Source organism: Hoplias malabaricus, chromosome 6 (genome assembly GCF_029633855.1).
Source record: "Hoplias malabaricus isolate fHopMal1 chromosome 6, fHopMal1.hap1, whole genome shotgun sequence".
NCBI classification, from domain to species: Eukaryota; Metazoa; Chordata; class Actinopteri; order Characiformes; family Erythrinidae; genus Hoplias; species Hoplias malabaricus.
This window is the reverse complement of record NC_089805.1, coordinates 21,429,668-21,452,187: the sequence shown is the minus strand read 5'-3', so window position 1 is coordinate 21,452,187 and position 22,520 is coordinate 21,429,668. Positions and strand designations below refer to the sequence as shown.

Below are 22,520 nucleotides of genomic sequence, written 5' to 3'. Positions count from 1 at the left end.
GAGCAGTGTTGATTGTAAAAGCGTCCTTGGGTATCTAGAAAGGCGCTATAAGCGTAGGTGTAACGATAAATAAATATATACACAATAAAGATAGATAGATTCTATTTCTGCATATGCAAGTAAAGTGAGTGGCGTCACATTTCCTGTCAGACCTCCTACATACGTCATCGAATGGCAAAGTGTTTGAAGTCCGTTGTTATGACAAATTAATTATTGAGTAGATGTGGCGTCCTCGTTGCTAGGAGACCGGGTGCATTTCTCTGCAGTGCTGTGGTGCGTGCACGCGCACGAAAAGAGCATCTGCACATTCCAGAGCTTCGGGTGAGTATAACGGCACCGAGACCGTTCAACAGAAACTAAATAGCGACGAGGAAGAGGGGGTCTGTTTTTGATAAGCTGCTTTCTGAATGTAATTTATATTCTCAACACCACACCTCTAAAGAAGAAAGATAGGGGTTCTACTGAATGCTAATCTTCAACAGGTTTCAGTTGCATCTGGTAACAAACGAGGGGGGTAGGGTTACATCGACACAGTTACCTAGTAACTGGTTTCATAGATATATACACTGTATTGTCAAATGTGTGCAGACATTGGCTTATCCATCATGTCTTCTGAAATCATGGATATTAAAAGAGAGAGTGTCTGCTCTGTTGTAGTAATATGCTTTAAACTCCATACTGGTTTTGGTGAAAATCTGATGGCATTCAGTCATTAGATCTTTACTGGGTTCTGGAACTGATACGGAATTGGATTAGTTCTGGAACACAAATATCACTCAGACTCACAACCAAGGTAATCAATGATGTTCTGCTACTTTAGAGAACACAGTTCTACTGCTCCACAGTCCGATGTAGGGAGTTTTTATATAAACTGTGTTCCTCTTGTCTATGTTTGTTTATATCAAAATATTTAAAAAAAATATTTTATGGTAAATATTTAAGGTAGCACTGTGTATGTATTCAATAACAAACTGTAATGTGTTGTTATGCACTAATGACCTGTTTCTAACCACAGAGCCATTGTTATCTGGATATTACATGGGTGGTGGAGCATACAGTACTGTGCAAAATCAGTGGCCATTATTAATGTATGAATGTATGTATAATAATGAATTTATTTCCCAGTCAGATTTTTTTTCAGTAAAGAAGATGACACAGAAGCCTCAACAACTAAATTCATTCATTTATTAATCTTCAGTAACCACTTTATACTGGTGGGTCAAGAGCCAACCTGGAATCATTGTGTGTGAGGCAGGAGCACACCCTGGACATAGCACTAGTCCGTCACAGGGCACCACACACTCACCCAGTCACTCATAAAATCAATCCACCTACCAACAGTGTTTAGAAATAATGGAATAAATGTAACAGCTTGGTGTGATTGCTGCATTCATAATGTTTTAAAATGTTAGAAAATGTTGAAGTATTTCAAAGTATTCAGAAAATGTTCTATGGAACATTAAGGGAGGGGGAGAGAGAAGTGAGAGGGGGAGGGAAGAGGGAGAGAAAGGATAGAGGGGTTGTATGCTGTGAGAGGTTAATTGTGGCATCATCAATGGCAGTTCTGTGAACATTCCTCAGTTCATTTCAGTTGGAGATTTTTCATTTTAAAACAAAAACATTAAAATTGACAAACCCAACAGACTAAAAAAAAAACATAGCAAATCTCTCATTACAAAGTCTGTATGTTAACTGGTTTGAGCTGTAAACTCAAAGAATAAGACAAAACATATAGTGTTTTTAAAGCACTATAGTTGAATGGAAACAGACTGTATTCCAAAAGAAGGCTGTAAAGTCTCAGTGACGTTTGTGCAACAAAAGTAAACAAATTGCTTGGTACACAGCATTTAGAGTCCACTGTTGACTAGAATAGATCAGATATAATTTAATAAAGTCCATTATTTTCTCTGTTTTCTCAGACAATCACAGCAGTTATTTGGTCATGGCTACACTGAGCATGAAACCTGGACTTCGCTGCAAAGTGCCAGACTGGGAAAACAACAACAAACAGATCTCAGATACGGCTCAGCACAGACGACACATTTCACATGAGATAAGGCAAGAGTCAAGGGCCCTGCGAAATGAAACCGCCAATAAGGTAACTAGAAACCGTTAGAGTGCACCTTTGTGATTACAATACTGATCATAAAAATGGCTTGCTCATACAGACCTACACTGTATTTGTGGATATCTGCTTGTCTAATGGTTCGAAATATTAATATGTTGTTATTTTCTTCTTTGCCACTAATATTCTGGGAAGCCTTTAGTCTAGCTTTCGGAACATTGGTGTGAAGATGTGGTGGTTTTAGCTTTTAAAGTATTAGTAAGGTAAAATTGATAGTTTAAATTTGGTTCATGTCTCACCAACGCATCCTGAAGGTACTGAATGGAGATACATTACTTCAGAAAATGCAGTTTCAGAGCTCCACAGCAGCCCATTTCATTTTACAATTTTCTAAGGAGATTATACAAATCATGTGCACAACCAAATGACAGCAGCTGAATTCACTGTATATAAGAAGCGATTACAATTACTTGGAAATAAAATGTGTCTTTGACAATTAAATAATACATTAAATAATATCTAGGAAAAAAATACATATATTAACATTACTAAGGGAAATTAAGTTTTTTCTTTTTTTTCTCAGACGATCTGGGATGAGTATGACAGCAGTCGTCGGCTGAGCGACAGAATCAGTGACATCACCCGGTGGAAGAAGAGCTTGGAAGCCTGTGCTCAAGAAGTGGATGCAGAAATAGAAGCCCTAACACTAGTCAGTACTCTGTATCACCCTTCAAAAAACCAGTTACAAATAATTTGTTGCTGTTTTAATGTACCATTTTCATTTTCAATAAAACATGAGGGAAACAAGCATACATTTTCAAAGCTATAGGCAAAGTGGATTCAGCACATGCAAAATCTACATTTACAGAAGTGGTTTCACTAGATTAAAATTCCCTAATATCTTGTCAGTTGTACGCAATATTTATTTATTGGGAAATCTGGAGTTGTCTTCACAGCAGCTCTATTAGACGCCTATCACATTGGTCCAGTTTGTAGACGTAAAGTCAGAGACAGTAGCTCATCTGTTGCTGCACAGTTTGTGCTGGTCTTCCTCTAGTCTTTCATCAGTGGACACTGGACACTGTTGGCTGGATATTTCTTGTTGAACTATTCTCAGTGCAGCAGTGACACCTAGGGCTTTAAAAACAAGGCATCTTAAAGGTAGAGGTGTCAAAATGATAATTTCTTTGATATCATTAACATATTTTATGAGTGTGTCCCTGTGAACCAGCCATAAAGGTGAACTGAAGGCATTGATTCCCTACTGAATCTCCAAACACCAGCCTCAGGAGGACTTGGCTGTCCTTTGTGTAAAAATAGGAGGCGAGCAAGAGAGACTGGGCTGAGTGTAAACAAAAGACACTGAACCATTTTTACCAAAATCAGAAAAAAATGCTTTGTGAGATGATTCCTAGAAGGTTGGACTGAAGACAAACAAAACTAAAAAACAAAACAAAACAAAAATCAAACTTGCAAAATAGTGTAATATTATGTAACCCTGATCGGTACATAAATTTGCAGTAAAACAAGCAAAAGAAATGTGTTTTGTGTCTTTTATCAGACATAGCCCATCATAGTGTTCTGTTTAACTACAGCTGTGAAATTATATATATATATATATATATAATTTCACAGCTGTAGTTAAACAGAACACTATGATGGGCTATGTCTGATAAAAGACACAAAACACACACACACACACATATATATATATATATATATATATATATATATATATATATATATATATATATATATATATATATATATATATATATGCACCAGGGAAGTAAAAGGAAGTATATATATATAATATACACCAAACTGATTAAAAAAAGTTAAAAAGCTGCATCTTCAATAGAATTCCTGTTTGTTTCAGTAAGCTACAAATTGGAAATTATAAACAGATAAAATCACACCATACTTTTGTTATTAGTGGTAATAACCTACATCTCTGAAACTTACATATGTCTTATTAGGCAAAAGAAGAGACAGAACGAGCCTTGGCTGGCACTATGCTGCCCCTAGAGGTCACTGCTGAGTGCCTGACCTTAAGAGAGGGTCGTCGAGGTAATGAGCTGGTCAGTGACTCAGTGGAAGCAGAGCTGAAAAAGGAAGTGGACGTGATTGATGGGGCACAGCGGGTCCTGCAGCAGCGTATTGACCAAGCCTTTGAACAGCTATGGTGAGGGCGAGTGAGAGTTCAAACATGTCAGAAAGAGTGAGCTGTAATTAGTCAAGGATGTGTCAACAAAGTGAACTGAATAGGTCCATAAGAAGGAAGGGAAATTAATAGCGTTTAGTATAATTTACAACCACTGATATCTAGAACATATGAATAGTATTGCTGTCATATTTGAAGGGGACCACAAGCTGCCCTTTATTTTCTTAGAACATTACATGATGAATAGACCAACAGAAATGGTCCAAGATGTGTTAGTGTGTTGCACTGGTACAAGTGGATCAGACACAGTATTCCTGCTGGAGTTTCAAACACTGAACCCACTCACTAACCACTCTATTTGACACACTTACCACGTTGGTTCACATAATAGATAATTAATAGTAAAGTCAGAGGCAATAGTTTTTGTAGTCTTCTAGTTTTTGGTCTTCACTGGTAGTCAAAGGACCGTGCCGGCTGCATACTTTTGGTTGGAGGGTTTGGGTGCAACACATTAAAACACATGCTGAATTCTGCAAATATATAGTGTATAATGCGTACTGCTCTAGTGCTATATGCCGTCTACTTTACACTGATCTAGTACTAATGCTATACTGCAGTATATACAGTACACTGCAGTATACTCTCGGTATACTGTACCCTGCTTGCTACTCCTCTTGGTGTGTCCTTACAGTGTCCAGGATTCAATTACCCTTATGTACTATGTACCAATGCACAGGCTCAGTTACTCTTATGAACTATGTACAAAGATACAGGCTCATATATCCACAAGTGGGTTACACCCATTTTTATGTCTCCTCAAAGTGATTTATTATATATAATATGGTTTATTATATAGGATTCAGTACATCAAATAAGCTTGTATTAGATTGTAATAGTCTCCTTTTCAAAACAGAGTTCTTATTAGATGTCTGTCGTTGGCCCTAATGATGACAGATGTGTTCTGCAGTTTGCTGCAGGAAGCCCGTCACCAACTGACCCTTGATCTTCAGCACAAAAAAGAAGCGTTGGACGTGGACATGTCCTGTCTGTCTCTCACCAGCACATCGCCTGCAATCTCACTAAAGCCCAATCCCACTAGAGTTCCTTCTGGGTAAGAAAATGTGCTGTAATTTTTTTTTTGCATGTTTGTTTATTATTGAGTATACTGACGGACACTGGCATAACAGCTGTTGACTGCAATTACAATGTAAGCAAAGATACAGTATACACTCCACTTATTTACAGCAAATATTGAATGTTGCTATGCAGTTACATAGGCTTCCTGAACATCTCCTTAAATCAGTTTAAGGTCAGAGAGGGGACAACGCAATAAAGCAATGCTCTTTTAAAACATGATTGAATCTAAAATTGTGGTTGCAGTTTCACAACCCCTCAGCAGTGGGAGCAGTTCAGCCTGTACAATGTAACCCGAGCCAAGGAAGAGATGCAGGCCTCTCTACAACTCAGAGAGAATATCAGTATCACCAGAGCACAGGTATGACATGTGCAGGAGGTTAGTGGTGTATATTTCTGTGAATCTTTGAGACTAAGTATCCACTTTAATGCTTGGTCCAGAACTGACTTGTTTGAATGTCTTTTTAATTACATCACAAGTTCTTGTTTTGTATGGTGAGTTGTTATTGACTAATTGTCAGAAAAGTTATTCTGTTAAACTTTGTGTCTTATCAGGTGCAGAATGAGTTGGATGCTCAACGCATTGCCACGGAATATTCTCTCCGTAAACGCACTCATCATCTGGAACAGGCCATCCAGGAGCTCCAGTGGCAGCTAAAAACTGTAAACGTTCTCTGTATCCTTTTTTATCACATCAACCTCCTTCATCTCATGTTTCATTCTACATCAAGTTGTGTCTTTACGTTTGTCTGTCTGTCAGACTCGTGATGAGATTACTGAGTTGGAGGGAGATATCCGTGGACTGGAAAGAGATTGGCAGGCAAAGGCAGCCCCGTTAAAGCTGGCCCATACTCGTCTGGAGAATAGAACCAAGAGGCCTGGCGTGGATCTGTGCAGAGATGATGTAATTCTCAGGATGTCACTAAAATATTTGCTTACTGTTGCAGAATGAGATCAACAGATTTTCAAGTTTAAACACGTACATCTGAATTTTTCTCACTGATGTATCCAGGTGCAGCATGGGCTGGTGGGGGAGGTCAAACAGCTGGATTCTACCATTCTGTCTCTGAAACAGAAATTGTCTCATGCTCAGTAAGTTTATCTCATTCAAATCTATCCCACGTCTCAAACAATTTTCTTATTTCTACGCGTTTGTGTTAATTAGTGTTGACTAATTGGCATTGCTTAAAAACTCCAGCAGCATTGCTGTGGCTGATCCTCTCATACTATAGCAACACACTGACGTCACCGCTGCTGCCACCACCACAGCAGTGTCACTGCATAACTGAGAATGTCCCAACATCCATTTTACACCTGTTTTTGGTTCTGGCAATTATATATATCTATATATATAGAGAGAGATATAGATAGATAGTCTACAATCTACAATTGAGGAACTAAATGTGAGTGGCTAAGTGTGAATGGAAGGGTAAAATTTCTGAACCAGTCCAACACAGACCTTAAAGTAAAGGGCAATATTGTGCTTATCAACATTGTCTAATGGAAAAGAAGCCTGTGATAATGTATGTTACTGTAGCTGAATTTTGCCCCAAATAAACTCTGATCCTAGGTTTGTAAGCCTGGATTTGAGTGGCTTTTCTCTCACTCTCAATTCCAGGGCTTCTCTGCAGTCTTTGGGGCATCATAAAGCCCAGATGATGGAGGATTTGTCCTGTAAACAGGAGGCCTTGACTCTGGAAAAGCGCAGTATTCAGACGCGTTGCCGTTTGATCCCTGCTGTTCAAAATGACACGACGTCCATGGCTGTGGTGTCCCTCAACAACTCTGGAGACAGGCATAAGCTACAGATAGCTTGAGAACTTGAGTCAACCTTTACTTAAAAATAAACTTTCTGACTCCCTATACTTACACTATATTCTTACTACAACACTGTTTCCAAAATATTTGGGACATTTTTTTTTAAATCCGATGAAAACAAGAATCTGTAATTTGTTAATTGAGAAACCATGAAAGATTTCCAAAGCTGAAAACTTGATGGAATTTTGGAAATATAAACAAATTTAGAATTTAATGCTTGTAACACATTCCAAAAAAGGTTGGGACAGAAGCATGTCTACCACTGTGTAACATCACCTCTTTGTTTAATTACAGTTGTATGTGTTTGGACACTGAGGATACTGAGGATTGTTAAAAAAAATCATTTTTTAAGTGGACATTTTGCCCATTCTTGCTTAAGATGCTCAAAATTCTATAGTCATTGTTCATTGTTGTTGGATTATTCTCTTCGTGATGTACCATAGGAGACACATCTGGACTGCAGACAGATCAGTTGTCTATGAAGCCACTTTGTAACACAATAGACTGAGGCCTGGCATTGTCTGTTGAAATACAGGGTGAGTCAAAAGTTGCAGGACAGCCTTTTATCTGAATACCCCAGCAATTAATAGGCAAGGGAGCCTATCAATTAGACTTTTTCCGCAACATGGACGACATCTTGAAAGCCATCATATTGGATCAAGAGCATGTTTTTCCAATGGGAAAGTGGTCATGTAGCATATCAAAGAAATAAAAGGGTGTTATGTGACTTTTGACTCACCCTTTAAACATGGACTTCCATTGAAAAGATGTTGCCTTGATGGCAGCAAATTAATTTATTCATTGTCTGTTACTGCTTGTCATGCTGGGTCTGGAGCCTACCTGGAATCACTGGGTCACACACCCTGTAGTGGGCACCAGTCCTACGCAGAGTGAAAAACACTCACACATACAGACATTTAAGGTTGCCAGTCCACTTACCAATATGTATTTTTGGACCATGGGAGGAAACCCACATGGACACAGGGATAACACACCAACATCCTCACAGACAGTCACCTGGAGTGAGGCTTGAACCCACAACCCCAGGTCCCTGGAACCTTGCAACAGCGACACTACCTGTTGCACCACTGTGCCACCCATGGCAGCATATGGCTCTCTAAAATCTTACTAAATGCCACTGCATCAATGGTACCTTTATACACATGCCATGCCATGGCATTGATTTACCTCGTACCATTACAGATGTTAGAGTTTGCATCTATCACTCAATAGCTCCATGGTGGACCAAGGCACAGGTTTCCACTGTCTTTTGGATCATGTGAGATGAGCACAGGCCTAAACAGTAGTGGAGAATAATTTCTACATAGAACTAATACATCAGTACTGTTCAAAATGATTTATAGTCTAACTTGAATATTCTATAAAACTTTCACTGATGTTCACCTTGTCCCAGCTTGTTTATATCTAAAAAATACAAGTAAGCTGGTCACTGAAAATCTGTTCTTTTGTACTTTTGTCATTTGACAAAATGTCCCAAACATTTTTGGAAATTAGGTTTAATAAAAAGTAAAAGGAAATAAACACAAGAAAAGGCTAAAAAAAATGCTGTCTTGTTTCAGGTCTGTTTTATAGAGTACTGTGCAGAATTGTAGGCACCTACAAACAATGTTTAACAACATTCATCTCGTCACTAGGTGTGTTTTTATGAGTGACATAGAAAGACTAAGATTAGGTTTCTGACTTCTAGCCATCGCATAGATTTATTCAATGCTTATTGAGTGAAAGCAAGTATAGGATGTTCAAATAATACTAAACCTTTTGGAGGAGAGGTTTGGGAATCATGAGGTTTTGTTATACTAAGAAATATACATATATAAAATATCTGTATTAATTAATATTTAGTCTACTATTAGTATTATTCAGAGCATATGTCCAGTAAAATGACTTTTCTCAAGTGTTTACAACTTTTGCACAGTGCTGTTTCTCCCACTGAATTAATCACTATATTTTGTGTTATGTAGAAGCCTGTAGAACAGAGTTATGGAATATATTACTTAAGCTAATGAAATATTTTAATCATCATATATTTAACGTAACATATAACTAAATCTGTTTCCTTGGTGCTACTTGCTACATTAATTCATTTATTTTCTGTAACCGCTTATCCAGTTCAGGTTCGCGGTGGGTCCAGATACTACCCGGAATTATTGGGCACAAGGCAGGAACACACCCAGGTGGGGGCACCAGTCTTCCACAGGGACTCTCTCACACACACACACACACACACACACTCTCTCTCTCTCTCTTTCTTGAGTCGCCAATCCACCTACCAGTGTGTGATTTTGTACCGTGGGAGGAAACCCACACGGACACAGGGAGAACACACCAAACTCCTCATAGACACCCGGAGTGGGACTTGAACTCCCAAGGGAAACTTTACATGAGATGTCAGGAAACTGCTGTAAGGGAATTTGTATGCGTTCAGCCACAATATCATGAGTGAGATCAGGTGCTGATGCTGAATGGTTAGTTCTGTGTCACAAATATCACTCCAACTGCATGTACTAGAGCTTCATAACTCCAAAGAACACAGTTCATCTGCTCCATAGCTCAATGCTATAGGGTGCTTTGTACACTTTTATCTGATATCTTGCATTGGGCACAGTGACATTAGATACACGTTTGATGGTTCCACTGTCCCATTTTATTCTGAAAGGCATTTTTTCTGGAAATTTTACAAACTTTGTGTGAAATTTACAGTGATTATAAAAAGTGTACACACCCCTGTTAAAATGCCAGGTTTAGTGATATAAAAAAATGAGACAAATAATTTCAGAAATTTTTCCATCTTTAATGAGACCTGTAACCTGTACATCTCAATTAAAAAACAAACTGAAAGATTGCGAGGGCATCTCCTGTGTACAGCCCTCTTCAAATCACCCCACATATTTTCACTCGGATTCAGATCTGGGCTCTGGCTGGGCTGTTCCAACACTTTAATCTTCTTCTGGTGAAGCTCGACCCCCAGTACCAGCTGAAGAAAACAGCCCCACAGCATGATGCTGCCACCATCATGCTTCACTGTGGGTATGATGTTCTTTTGTTGATGTGCAGTGTTTTTTTTTGTGCCAAACATATCTTTTGGAATTATAGCAGAAAATTTCAACCTTGGTTTCATCAGACCATAACACATTTTCCCATGTTTTTGCAAAATTTAGCCAGGCTTTGATTTTTACCTTCGTAAGAAGAGACTTCTGTCTTGACACCCTACCCAACAGCCCAATCATATGAAGGATTCTGGATATTGTTGTCACATGTAGTACACTGCCAGTATGTGCCAGAAATTCCTGCAACTCCTTTAATGTTGCTGTAGGCCTCTTGGTATCTTTCCTGACCAATTTTCTTCTTTTGTCTATTCATCAATTGTGGAGGGACATCCTGTTCTTTGCAATATCACTGCACAATATCACTTTTGTCCTATATTTTCTCCACTTGATGATGACTGTTTTCACTGTGTTCCATGGTATATCTAATGCCTTGGAAATACTTTTGTACCCTTCTCCAGACTGATGGCTCCTGGCAGTGAGATCCCTCTGATGCTTTGGGAGCTTTCTGCGGACCATGGCTTTTTCTGTAAGACACAACTAAGAAAATGTCAGGAAAAGCCTACTAGAACAACTGAACTTATTTGGTGTTAATCAGAGGCACATTAAATGATAGCAGGTGTCCACTGATTCCTATTTAACAGTTTAAATGTGATTGGTTCAATCTGAACACAACCACACCCCCAGGTATAAGAGGAAATGCACACTTATGCAACCACAATATTTAATTTTTTTATTTTTTACTTTTTCCCCCTAAAGATTTTTTTTTTTTTTACAGGTTATAGGTCTCATTAAATGTGGAAAATGTTGTGAAATGATTTGTTTTGGACTCATGTTTTTATATCACTAAACCTGGCATTTTAACAGGAGTGTGTACACTTTTTATATCCACTGTAACTTCTTGGGCATAAAAAGTGAAATTACCCAAAAATGACAAAAACTGAGCCAGAAATACACGGTTCTTGTACTGATAGATGCTGAGTAAATTTATAAGCTTTACTACAGTTCTATATATTGCTCAGTACTTGAGTTGCTTTTTTGAGATGCTGCATTTGTGCTTGTTGTATTCAAAGCAATTTTAAAGCAAGTCAATATTTTTGCCCGTTACTTTTGACTGTATATGGATTCAGGAGACTATACACACTCGCGTTGACAAACAATCGCACATAGACACATGCGCACACTCATACATACAAAACACGCACACTTAGAATTAAGAAAAGCTATCACACACAAGCTCTCACAGCTGGAAGAAAGGAGGGATTCGTCCTGCAGCACCTGCTCCACTGCTGACCTTAATGTCTCTAAATGAGTCTGTTTGTGTTGCGCTGTCTCTGGGAGAAAGAAAAGAGGAAGAGGATATTACACAGGAAAATGTTTATGCTTTGCAAATATTTGGCTAAATGCAGCAGAGAAAATGCACTTGGTATGTATTTATTTAAGCGATCTTATTTCAGCAAACTTTCTGAATGTTCAAAAGCAGGAAATTCAGGGGCTTACTAAGCAACACTTTCCTTGATTGAGACATTTGTGTGTTTTTGTTTCTGTTGCTGTAAGTGCTTTAATGTTTGATGCAGTAGTTTTAAAAAACTGACAATATTGTAATAAAAGGCATTTAGGTGCTTAACTGAGGCTCTGAACTAGTCAGACTATATTAGACTATGTTAAGAATGTGACAAATACACAGTACCATTCAAAAGTTTGGAATTTGGTCATATTAATAAATGCTGTATTTTCATTAAATTAATATTTATACAGTGTGGACTGGAATAAATTAAATAGTTATTCATGGTGATTTGTTATAATATTTTTTCAAACATTTAATGATAAATAAATATTACTGTGATGATTTATTTACAGTAAGTCTTCAGCTTTGTGATCAGTGTTCTACATGCCATGTATAATAACACTCAAAATACATTTGTTCTCAGTGTTCTGCAGCGATTGACTCCTCTACAGTTTAGTTACTTAACTATAAGCAAATCCTAAATTTTCATTTACAAATGAGTTAAAACTTACAGGCCAAGCACAAACAACAACATTCAGCCTTATATACATTTACCTGAATCTTTATTGTTTTTATATTATTGAGTGCTAATTTTGAAAGGTACTGTAGGTCATTTTTAGGTTATATTTGCAAAATAATGAACATGTGAAACAATATATTCTATCCTAAAGCAGTTTGTAAATAGTAGGGCAATTTTAAATATACAACTGTAAACTTTCATCTTTTCAGGCTTAAGCAAGATCTTTGTACAATAACATGCACTATCATTCCAATACATATGTCTATAATATATGTTTAGTCCTTGAAACATAGCTCAAAATATAACAACGGTTTTTTATTTCAACCAGTTTGGAAGTAGATGCATATGAAATATAAATGTGTGGCATTTTAGAATGTAATTATATTTTACAAACTGGCAATGGTATACAATGAAACAGAAGGTAGTTTTTACTCCAATTCAAATTTAAAGCAATGGAAAAGCTTAAATACAGACCCATCTCTAAAGCACTATCTGCTATTCGTTGCATGTACTTGGCACTCATTTGCTCATACAGTGTCTAATCTGGCTACAGACCATTACAAACATCAGTGATGAGTAAAGATTTTCCTGTTGTGTACAGAAAGCTAAGCACAACACACACACTCACACACACACAAGGTTTATAAACAGGTTTAAACCAACCAGACGATGCCTTTTTTTCTGTACTCCTATAAAAACATAAATTTAACCCTTATTGCACAACAACCACCATCACCCCATCACCCATTTTTCAAATGTTGCCCCCACCTCCCTGGCATTGCCATAAACTGGCCTTGTTTTATGGCTTTATGATTTAACCCTTCGTTTGGTTTAAAAGAGAGTGCGCTACAGCTGGATGGGCACAGCTTCCTGAAAAGCTCAATTATTCTGAATCATTTCACTAAAGCGGGCTGATGTGGCCTCGCTGTCGTCGAGCGCTCTGAAGGCAATTAAGACTGCACCAAGCTGCACAAATGCCATCCTGCTCCATTACTGCTGCTTCAGTGGTCTCTCTGGCCATGTCAACGTTAAAATCAAGCCAAGCCTCTCAAGACACCAGTCACGTTTAAACCCTCATATACACACCCATCTCTCCATTGATTTGACATTACACTGTTTCGCCTCAACTGTGTACACTTTGGTCTCTCTCTCAGATTAACTGACTGGATTTTTTCCCACAGACCTCTCAACATTTCCTCGGATTGTTTTGGAAAAATCATCTGCTTGATGGACTTTCATGGAGTTTCACATGAATCCTCTGGAACGTGTAAAAAAAGTGAATACACACATGGATTTCAGAAAAGTGACTAATCCAAACCTTCAACACTGAATAGGATGGCATTCATTTCTCTTTCTGATTGCATCTCCCTGACTGTGTACTCCTTCACTTTCATGCTTGGACTGCCTGCCAACCTGCTGGTCTTCTTCATCTACGTGCGCAAGGCTCGCAAACGTGGTGCCACTCCAAATGTGGTCTACGCCATAAATCTGTGCATTGCAAATCTGGCTCTGGTAGCTTGGATGCCAGTAAAGGCTGCAGAGACAGTCCTTGATATCTGGGCACTTCCAGAGTTGATGTGCCCCATCTACAACTTCTTCCTCTTTGCCTCCCTCTACGGCAGTGGTCTTTTGCTCACGGCTGTGGCAGTGGGACGCTACCTGAGTATCGCCTTCCCCATCAACTACAAGCTTTACCGCAGGGCCCGTACCTCATGTCTGGTCAGCGCCTTCTTATGGGCAATAGTGCTTTTGCATCTGGGCTTGGCCTTGGTGGCAGAAGAAGGGGCCTACTTTGTGTCCCACTATCAGCTCAACACATCCAAGTGCTATGAGAACTTCACGGACAAACAGCTGGAGGTGCTGGTGCCACTACGTCTGGAGATGGGACTGTTGCTGTTCCTACTGCCTCTGCTCATATCTGCTTTCTGTACCCTGCGCTGTGTGGCACTGCTGAGGCACTCTTGTCTTCCAGCTGGGAGCAAGCGCCGAGTGCTAGCCATGGAACTCTCAGCACTCTTTGTGTTTGTGGTGTGCTATGCACCATACAATGTGTCTCACATTGTGGGCTTTGCAAGAAATGAAAATGTGACATGGAGGAATGAGGCCATGATCTCCAGCTCCTGCAATGTTTTCCTGGAGCCTGTGGTCATGCTAATGTTTTCACCGTCCACACCCAAAGAACTGGTGGGACGACTGTGTGGGAAACAAGTGCCACAACAGCAGCACAAGGGCACTGTATCTGTAAAGGACCTCATGGCAACTGGGCAAGGCGTGGCAACACTGATTGAGAAGCAGATGAACTCCCAGTCAAACAAAGTTGGCAAAACAAAGGAGCCACATCTGTGAAACCAAGACCTAAGTTACTCTTGTGAAGAACAAAAGGGAGTTGGCCAAAAGGTTTTTCAAAGTTATACTGGTTAGTTCCTCTAAGCGCAATACTGGAGGATGTTATGCACTAGGACTGTAAAGTATATGAATATTCTGAAATACAAGAGCAAAGGGAAAACTAAGGGAAACCATGTACTCATTAAGAGACATTTAAATTAGATTCAAATCATGCAATTTAAACTGATTTGTTTATAGATTTCACATGCCTTGCCTTTGCTTTTGTACACTTTTGCAATTATTTCATCATTGTCCTAAAGTAAAATATACAACCCTATAGCATGATTATTATTATTATTATTATTATTATTATTATTATTGTTGTAGCGAATGACTCGCATTATGAATGGTCCACAGTGTAAATGGATGCTTGAAAGCTAGCTGTCAGAAAATAGATCTATTTAAATTTGTTATGAATCAAATATTTTGAGGATCTGTAAAAGTACAAGAAATTTGCATATGTAATTGTCAAAAATAAATCATGTTAATATTTCAGCATAAATGGAATAATAAAAATGGTCCAAAATCACTGGAAATAAATATTATTCCATTTAATTTTTGGGTATGAAATAAATGTTCTCTCATTTCTAGTTCTAGCTATTTGGGAGAAACGGATGATCTTGTTGACTATGTGCATGTCTCTTATCAGACCAAAATTTCCCTAAGCCTCTCTCTTCCTGTGGGCTAAGGGAGTAAGAGAGATTTAATGTCCTGTGAGATTTGTAAGTGATAAAGGCGGAAACAACAAAGGGTGGCAGGAATGACTCATAAACAAATGCAGATCTTATCACAAATCAGAACTCAAATGAAAAAGAAACCAGAGAGATATTTACCATTAAATCAACCAGTAAATAAGATCAAATAGCTGCTGGCTAATCAAGTAAATTTTTAAAGCTATTTTTAAGATATTTTTTAAAGCCACATTTCAAAATTGCGTTGTATTTCTATATGTGTTTTTAAAAGATTTTTAAGATTATTTGAAATACTACTTTCAGAAAGACTGAACTAAGCTGAAATTAGATTTTTCATGCTGAAACAAAACATTTGGACAGAAGTGATTTTAAAGGAAATCTCGTGTGTAGTATTAGTATTTAGTCATGGGCATAGCCACTTAGTCAGCCAAAGCTAATTCCAGGCATGCGAATGCATGTGCAGGGACACACTTTCCTTTTGGACATTTCCGCACAAACAGTCGTTCCTGCGAGTTGAATTCAAAGCTGGAGTGCTAGGGGGCACGATTAGGATGGCCAACCATCCTGAACTTTGGATGCTAAAAGCCATTTAACTAACTTTTTTCCTTATTTTCGAGGTTAGACTGTGAAGACAGATGATCTGTTTAAGGTGTAGAGATATAAAGGTGCATTTCAATAATTTACAATATCATCAAAAAGTTAATTTATTTCAGTAATTCAATTCAAAATGTGAAACTCATATATAGATTCATTACAAACAAAGTGATCTATTTCAAGAGTTTATTTCTTTTAATGCTGATGATTATTGCTTATTGATTATTGATTACTACTAATGAAAACCCAAATGTCATTATCTCAGGAAATTAGAATAATCAACACAAAACACCTGCAAAGGTTTTGTAAGCCTTTAAAATGGTCCCTTAGTCTGGTTCAGTAGGCTACACAATCATGGGGAAGACTGCTGACTTGACAAATGTCCTTGACAAAAGGCAGTCATTGACACCCTCCTGCTGTATCCAAGCATATTAATGGAAAGTTGAGTGGAAGGAAAAATGTGGTAGAAAAAGGTGCACAAGCAACAGGGAGGTAACACTTTAAATTACAGCCTGCTAATCACTGGGTAAGTACAGAGTAAGTACCTGTTAAGTAAGCCGTAAGATAAAATAAGTGCTGAGTAAGTAAAGGGCATGATACTCGTTATATGTGGTTATTACTGGGTATCTTACAATTCATTTAATCACTTCCTCATTAGTCAGTTATGACTAGCTATGACTTTCCTCTTCTCATACTCTAGGGTGACCAGATCTGAGATGGTGAAAAAGAGGACACGTCTCTGGGGTGGGGGGACTGCCAATTAAATGTTTACAGAGAATGTTATTGACCTTGTCAGACCGTGCAATCAGAAGATTTTAGGTTACTTCACCACTCCCCCTTCTCACTCAAGCGAACCAAACGGAGTAGGGGAGGGCGGGACTAGTTTGTGAACCAAACGCTTCTCGAAATTCTATGTACGCTCTAGAAAAACAAAATTTTGTGAAATTCCGCCGGGACATTTTTTTAGTCTAAAAAGAGGACATGTCCGGGTAAAAGAGGACGTCTGGTCACCCTACCATACTCGCCTCCACTGCTTCCTAAGAGCCCTTAACTCCTGTATTAGTTTATCTATTTCTACTTGCCGTCTTGACTTCACAATATCTTGTGCCGTTAGCTTTTTCTTCAACCTACCAAACCATGCCATTCCATATTCATAAATAACAATAATCATCACATACTTCAGAGATATTTTACACTGTTTAGCCTATATGTATTGAGGCATTATATGTACATAGCTGACTAATGAGGAAATGATTAAATGAATTGTAAGATACCCAGGAATAACCACATATTTCTAGTAGCATACCCTTTATTACTCAGTACTTATTTTATCTTACAACTTACTTAACAGGTACTTTCTCTGTATTTACCCAGTAATTACACAGCAAATTCTTCTGTGTTAAATCAACACTATTAGTGTTAACTTAACACCGAGAGTGTTAAATTATTACACTAACAGTGTTAATTTAACACTAATAGTGTTGATTTAACACGGGTGAATTTGCTGTGTAGCAGGCTGCAATTTGAAGTGTTACCAACAGGGATAACCACAGCATTGAAAGAATTGTCAAAAAAAGGCCATTCAAATATTTGGTGGAGATTCATAATGAGTGGACTGCTGCTGGACTCAGTGCATCAAGAGTCAACATACAGACGTTTCCAGGACATGGGCTACAATTGTCACATTCCTTGTGTCAAGCCACTCTTGACTAAGAGACAACACCAAAAGTGTCTTACCTGGGCCAAGGAGAAAAAGGACTGGACTGTTGCTTGTTTTCACATGAAAGTGAATTTTGCATTTCATTTAGAACTCAAGGTCCCAGAGTCTGGAGGAAGAGTGGAGAGACACACAATTCAAGCTGCTTGAGTCTAGTGTGATGTTTCCACAATCAGTGATGGTTTGGGGAGCCATGTCATCTGCTAGTATTGGTCCACTGTGTTATATCAAGTCCAAAGTCAGCGTAGATGTCTACCAGTAAACTTTAGAGCATTTAATGCTTCCCTCTGTTGACAAGCTTTATGGAGATGCGAATTTCATTTTTCAGCAGGACTTGGCACCTGTCCACACTGCCAAAAGTACCAGTACCTGGTTTAATACCCACAGTATCACTGTGCTTGATTGACCAGCAAACTTGCCTGACCTACACCCCATAGAGAATCTATACTTTGCTGTTTGGCCATGCGTTTATGTAAAATCGATCTGTTTCGTGAACACAACTGTTGCCTGTGTGATCTTGCCTATGTGTTATGCTAATAACTGGAGGCTTCCTTGAGAGGGCAGACTAGAGAAAGATGCGGGTAATTGCAGATTTGGTTCTCACACAGCCTTCAATAAGAACCTGTACAAAATTATACATGGAAATGCTTATGTGCGGATGTACAGAAAGCCAATCACAATGCAGCTGGCAGAATCCTGACTGTGAGGCCAGATTTCTGCACTGAAGGTATCAGACTCTCAGTCAACTTGTGGGCGAAAACCAGAATGTTTTGATATTAAATAATTCACTCAGGTGCTGTACTATCATTGTTATAAATTGAAACTAGTGTGTAAAAACAAGAGTATTCCATTTAATAACAGTTTAAACATGAAGGAAATATAACTGATAAATTGTCATTTACATGGCTGTTGTTCTGGCATTACTAACCAGAATAACTTGATATTAAGTGAGAGACATATTCAGGTGGTGTACTTTCATTATGAAATAAAAATTGTGTGTGCAAACTGGAATATTTGTTTAAGATTTTTTTTAATAAAAAGTGAAAATAACTGAAATGTGATGTTTTACAGTGGTACTATTCTGAAATGGCACACCAGAATAACTTGATATTAAGTGAGAGACATCTTCAGTTGGTGTACTTTCATTATGAGGTGAAAGTGGTGTGTGCAAACAGGAGGATGTGTTTTATTAATAGTTTCAATATAGAGTGTGTGCATAACTAAATGTGATCATTTACAGTGGTTCTTTTATGAAATGACACATCAGAATAACTTCCCAGTAAACAAGGAACGTCCCTGGACGTTCAAAATAGGTCTAAAAGTAGTCTGTCCGTCAATGGACGTCCAAATTCCATCTTAATAAGTTAGTTAAGTGGTGACCAATTGATAACATCAGTGGACATCCAAAATGCGTTTTATACGCGTTTTATACAAGTAATTTATTTCAGGACCAATTAATAACGTCAGTGGACGTCCAAAATACATCTAATAGTCGTCTTTAAAATGTCTGTGTTTGGACGTCTTTTCAACTTTCATTTTCAACCATAAGAGAATGTCGATTAGACGGCAGTCATTACGTTATTTCAACCTTGAATCAACGGCTAAATGTTTACTGGGTTGATATTAAGTGAGTGACATAATCAGGTGTTGTACTATCATTCTGAAGTGAAATTGTTCTGTGCAAACTAATGGTTTCCTTTTAATAATCTAATTTTGGAATTAAAGTTACAGAAATAGGACAACACAAAAGGGCCTTTATTTTGAAATGGCACATCAGAATGACTTGATGGGACACAATCTTGAATAAAATAAAATATCAAATAAAAAAACTGAAAAGTGGGGCATGCAATATTATTAACGCAAGAGGGCCGAATAATATTGCCTGCCTCACTTTTCAGTTTTTTATTTGTTAAAAAAGTTTGACACATCCAATAAATTTCATTCCACTTCACGATTGTGTCCCACTTGTTGTTGATTCTTCACAAAAAATAAAAAATTCATATATTTATGTTTGAATCCTGAAATGTGGCAAAAGTTTGAAAAGTTCAAGGGGGCCAAATACTTTTGCAAGGCACTATATATTCTGCTGTTGCATCAGTGGTCTCTTCCCTGCAGTTACATAAGCATGGCATGCTGTATTCTGGGTTGCTCTGTAGCGGATGGATGCTCTCATTTGATTGGTTGTCATGTAGGTTATGTTCAAAAACATAGACAGCTAGGGTTAGTTTCCAACCTATACCGAACCACCTCTAACCCCCCCAACTCCAACATCCTAACAACTTGAGCGTTAATAATTATCAAAATTATGAAGAACTTGAATTACTGTGTATTTCCAGATTCTGTTTAAAAACAGCTGTGCAGTCTGCCCTCCAAGCATCACAGAAAAACAACTGTAACTCAAATGCTTTTGCCATATGATATGAAAATGCACAAGGCCCTTTCCCATGGGTTTCAGAAAATATCTTTCTTATCTATGCGAAGCATATACAGTGAAATTCTGTCAAAATCATACAGCTGATAGCCAAGAGGTCACTCTGTTTAATGACAGTACAATGGTTTAAGCATTATGGGTAAATTCTGAGAAATCCATATCAGTACGTATGTAATATGTGTTTATGAGAAAAGTACACAGTGAAATTCTACCAAAATCATACAGTTGATAGCCAAGAGGTCCCTCTGTGTAATGGCAGTGGAATGGTTTAGGCATTATGGGTAATTTTTGAGAAATCCATATTGGAATGTATTCAGTATGAGTTTATGAGAAAAGTACACAGTGAAATTTTGCCAAAATCATACAGCTGATAGCCAAGAGATTAATCTGTTTAATAACAGTGGAATGGTTTAGGCATTATGGGTAATTTTTGAGAAATCCATATTGGAATGTAATTCAGTATGAGTTTATGAGAAAAGTATGCAGTGAAATTTTACCAAAATCATACAGTTAATAGCCAAGAGGTCCCTCTGTTTAATGACAGTGGAATGGTTTAGGCATTATGGGTAATATTTGAGAAATCCATATTGGTAGGTATTCAGTATAAATCCATGAGAATATTATACAGTGAGCTACCTCTGTTTAATGACAGTAAAATGTAATCTGTATTTCTACATGTCCACCAGGATTACTATTCAAAGCCAGTTAAGTGTTTATAGAAAAGTAAACAAAATACGTAAATGTATGAAATAATCAAAGCGTGTTTTGCCTCTTTAACGTGATTTAAAACGGTAAAGTATCTATCCTATCTCTCTAAAAGTTGACGAAACTGCGAATAGGAAGAGCTGTATACCGGAAGCTTCCTACGCTGTTTACTGGAGTCAAGCTATCCGCACTTTGGAAACTGACGGTCAAGCAGTTTAACTTGACTAAAAACTTAAAATCGCCCCGATTGTGTGATTAAATTAATCATGACTGATAGTGTCATGACTAATTAATCATTGGCTGAATAGTCATACAGCCAAAAACAACAGCATATCAGTTTACTTTCGTTTCTGCTCATGGTACCGCGCCCATGTTAAGCCATGTCTTGCATTTCCGTTTTCATGATTTTCTTATAGGATAGTACTATTACATTAAACTATGAATATAGTGTTTTTGTTATTATTATTACTAATATATTAATTTCAAAGAGACATATAGTCAGAGAAATTAGAATTTATTGAAGGCATCAGTATAAGTACAAGACAAAAACAAGCCTGCTAACACAAACATTTATTTAAAAGTTATTAAAATGTTTGAAAATAGAAAATGAAAGGGAAACTATCGGAAAACTGAAAAGAGGAAAAGGGATGAAAATTTTTAAAGGAAAAAAACTAAAAAAACAAGGTAAGAAAGAAAGGAATATAGGAAAAATAAAAAGGGTATGAGGAAGGAAAACATAATCATCCTGCAAAAAAGGTTAATGCAGCACACTGTGCCAAAGTTTAATGAGTCTTATATGTATTATATGTTATATGTAAGTGTTACTGAAAGAATGAAAAATAATACTTTAAAACGATATACTGTATTTTTGCTGTATATGACAATATTGAAACTTGTGTGTTTCTATTATTTTAGGGTTCAGATGGATTCATCAACACCAGACCATCTTTCAATGAATAGTGAAGGCTCCATGAGTCATACAATATCTTTAAATCAAGGAGAACCAACTAAAGAAACAAGGTATGAACCAGAGATGTATGTGAAGCTCATGTTGACACCCCTTGGATCTGTTGCCTTATGAAGACCAGTGACATACAACTAAGTCTTTACCTGGATCATCACAGAGATTTGGAAATATTCTGCATTACTGACAAGTTTCCTGTTTTTAGGTTTATGCCAAATCAAATGACAATATTACAACAGTGTGCAATTATTTGTTTTAGTGTTCAGATGCACTCATTAACACCAGATCATCTTTCAATGAAGAGTGAAGACTTCATGATTCATCCAATATCTTTCAACCAAGGAGAACAGACTAAAGATCCAAGGTCTTGTTTTATGCTTTCCTAAAATTCTCGGTGTGTTGCTGGTAAATTTTATGGATTAGAATTTAGATGTTGAGATGCAGTGGTCCTGTCATCAGAAGATCTATCTCTGGTGATGCCTCAGCATTCGAGGCCAAGAGTCCTAGAGAACCATTGGCCTGGTTCCCTCTGTGTAGTTAAGTTGGCCCCATCATTTTCCCATGTCTCTGCTCACAGTGCCAGTTCCGAGGCTGGTGGCAGGGGAAGATAAATTTATGAGTGGATTTGGTGATGACAAATAATTGGATACATAATTCTTCAAGAAGTTAATGCAGCACACTGGCCCAAAGTTTAACAAGTCTTATATTTATGAAGAGTTACTGTAAGAATTAAAAATACTTGTTTTAATCTATATACTA

At 37.7% G+C, this 22,520-nt stretch overlaps 2 protein-coding genes across 2 annotated transcripts; both read left to right on the top strand.

Annotated features, from left to right (window-relative positions):
* Window positions 1-219: 219 nt before the first annotated feature.
* Window positions 220-8,896, top strand: tekt2 (tektin 2 (testicular)). The gene is made up of 10 exons (XM_066674848.1): window positions 220-321; window positions 1,920-2,098; window positions 2,649-2,774; window positions 4,045-4,250; window positions 5,197-5,340; window positions 5,610-5,724; window positions 5,919-6,026; window positions 6,124-6,267; window positions 6,376-6,455; window positions 6,982-8,896. The coding sequence occupies exons 2-10, from the start codon at window positions 1,943-1,945 to the stop codon at window positions 7,178-7,180; spliced, it is 1,278 nt and encodes a 425-aa protein (XP_066530945.1). The 5' UTR covers window positions 220-321; window positions 1,920-1,942; the 3' UTR covers window positions 7,181-8,896.
* A 175-nt stretch (window positions 8,897-9,071) lies between these two features.
* On the top strand, window positions 9,072-14,994 carry si:dkey-211g8.9 (free fatty acid receptor 2). Its single transcript, XM_066674849.1, has 2 exons — window positions 9,072-9,376; window positions 13,455-14,994. Exon 2 carries the CDS (start codon window positions 13,609-13,611, stop codon window positions 14,617-14,619), a length of 1,011 nt encoding a protein of 336 aa, XP_066530946.1. The 5' UTR covers window positions 9,072-9,376; window positions 13,455-13,608; the 3' UTR covers window positions 14,620-14,994.
* The last annotated feature ends 7,526 nt before the right edge of the window (window positions 14,995-22,520 follow it).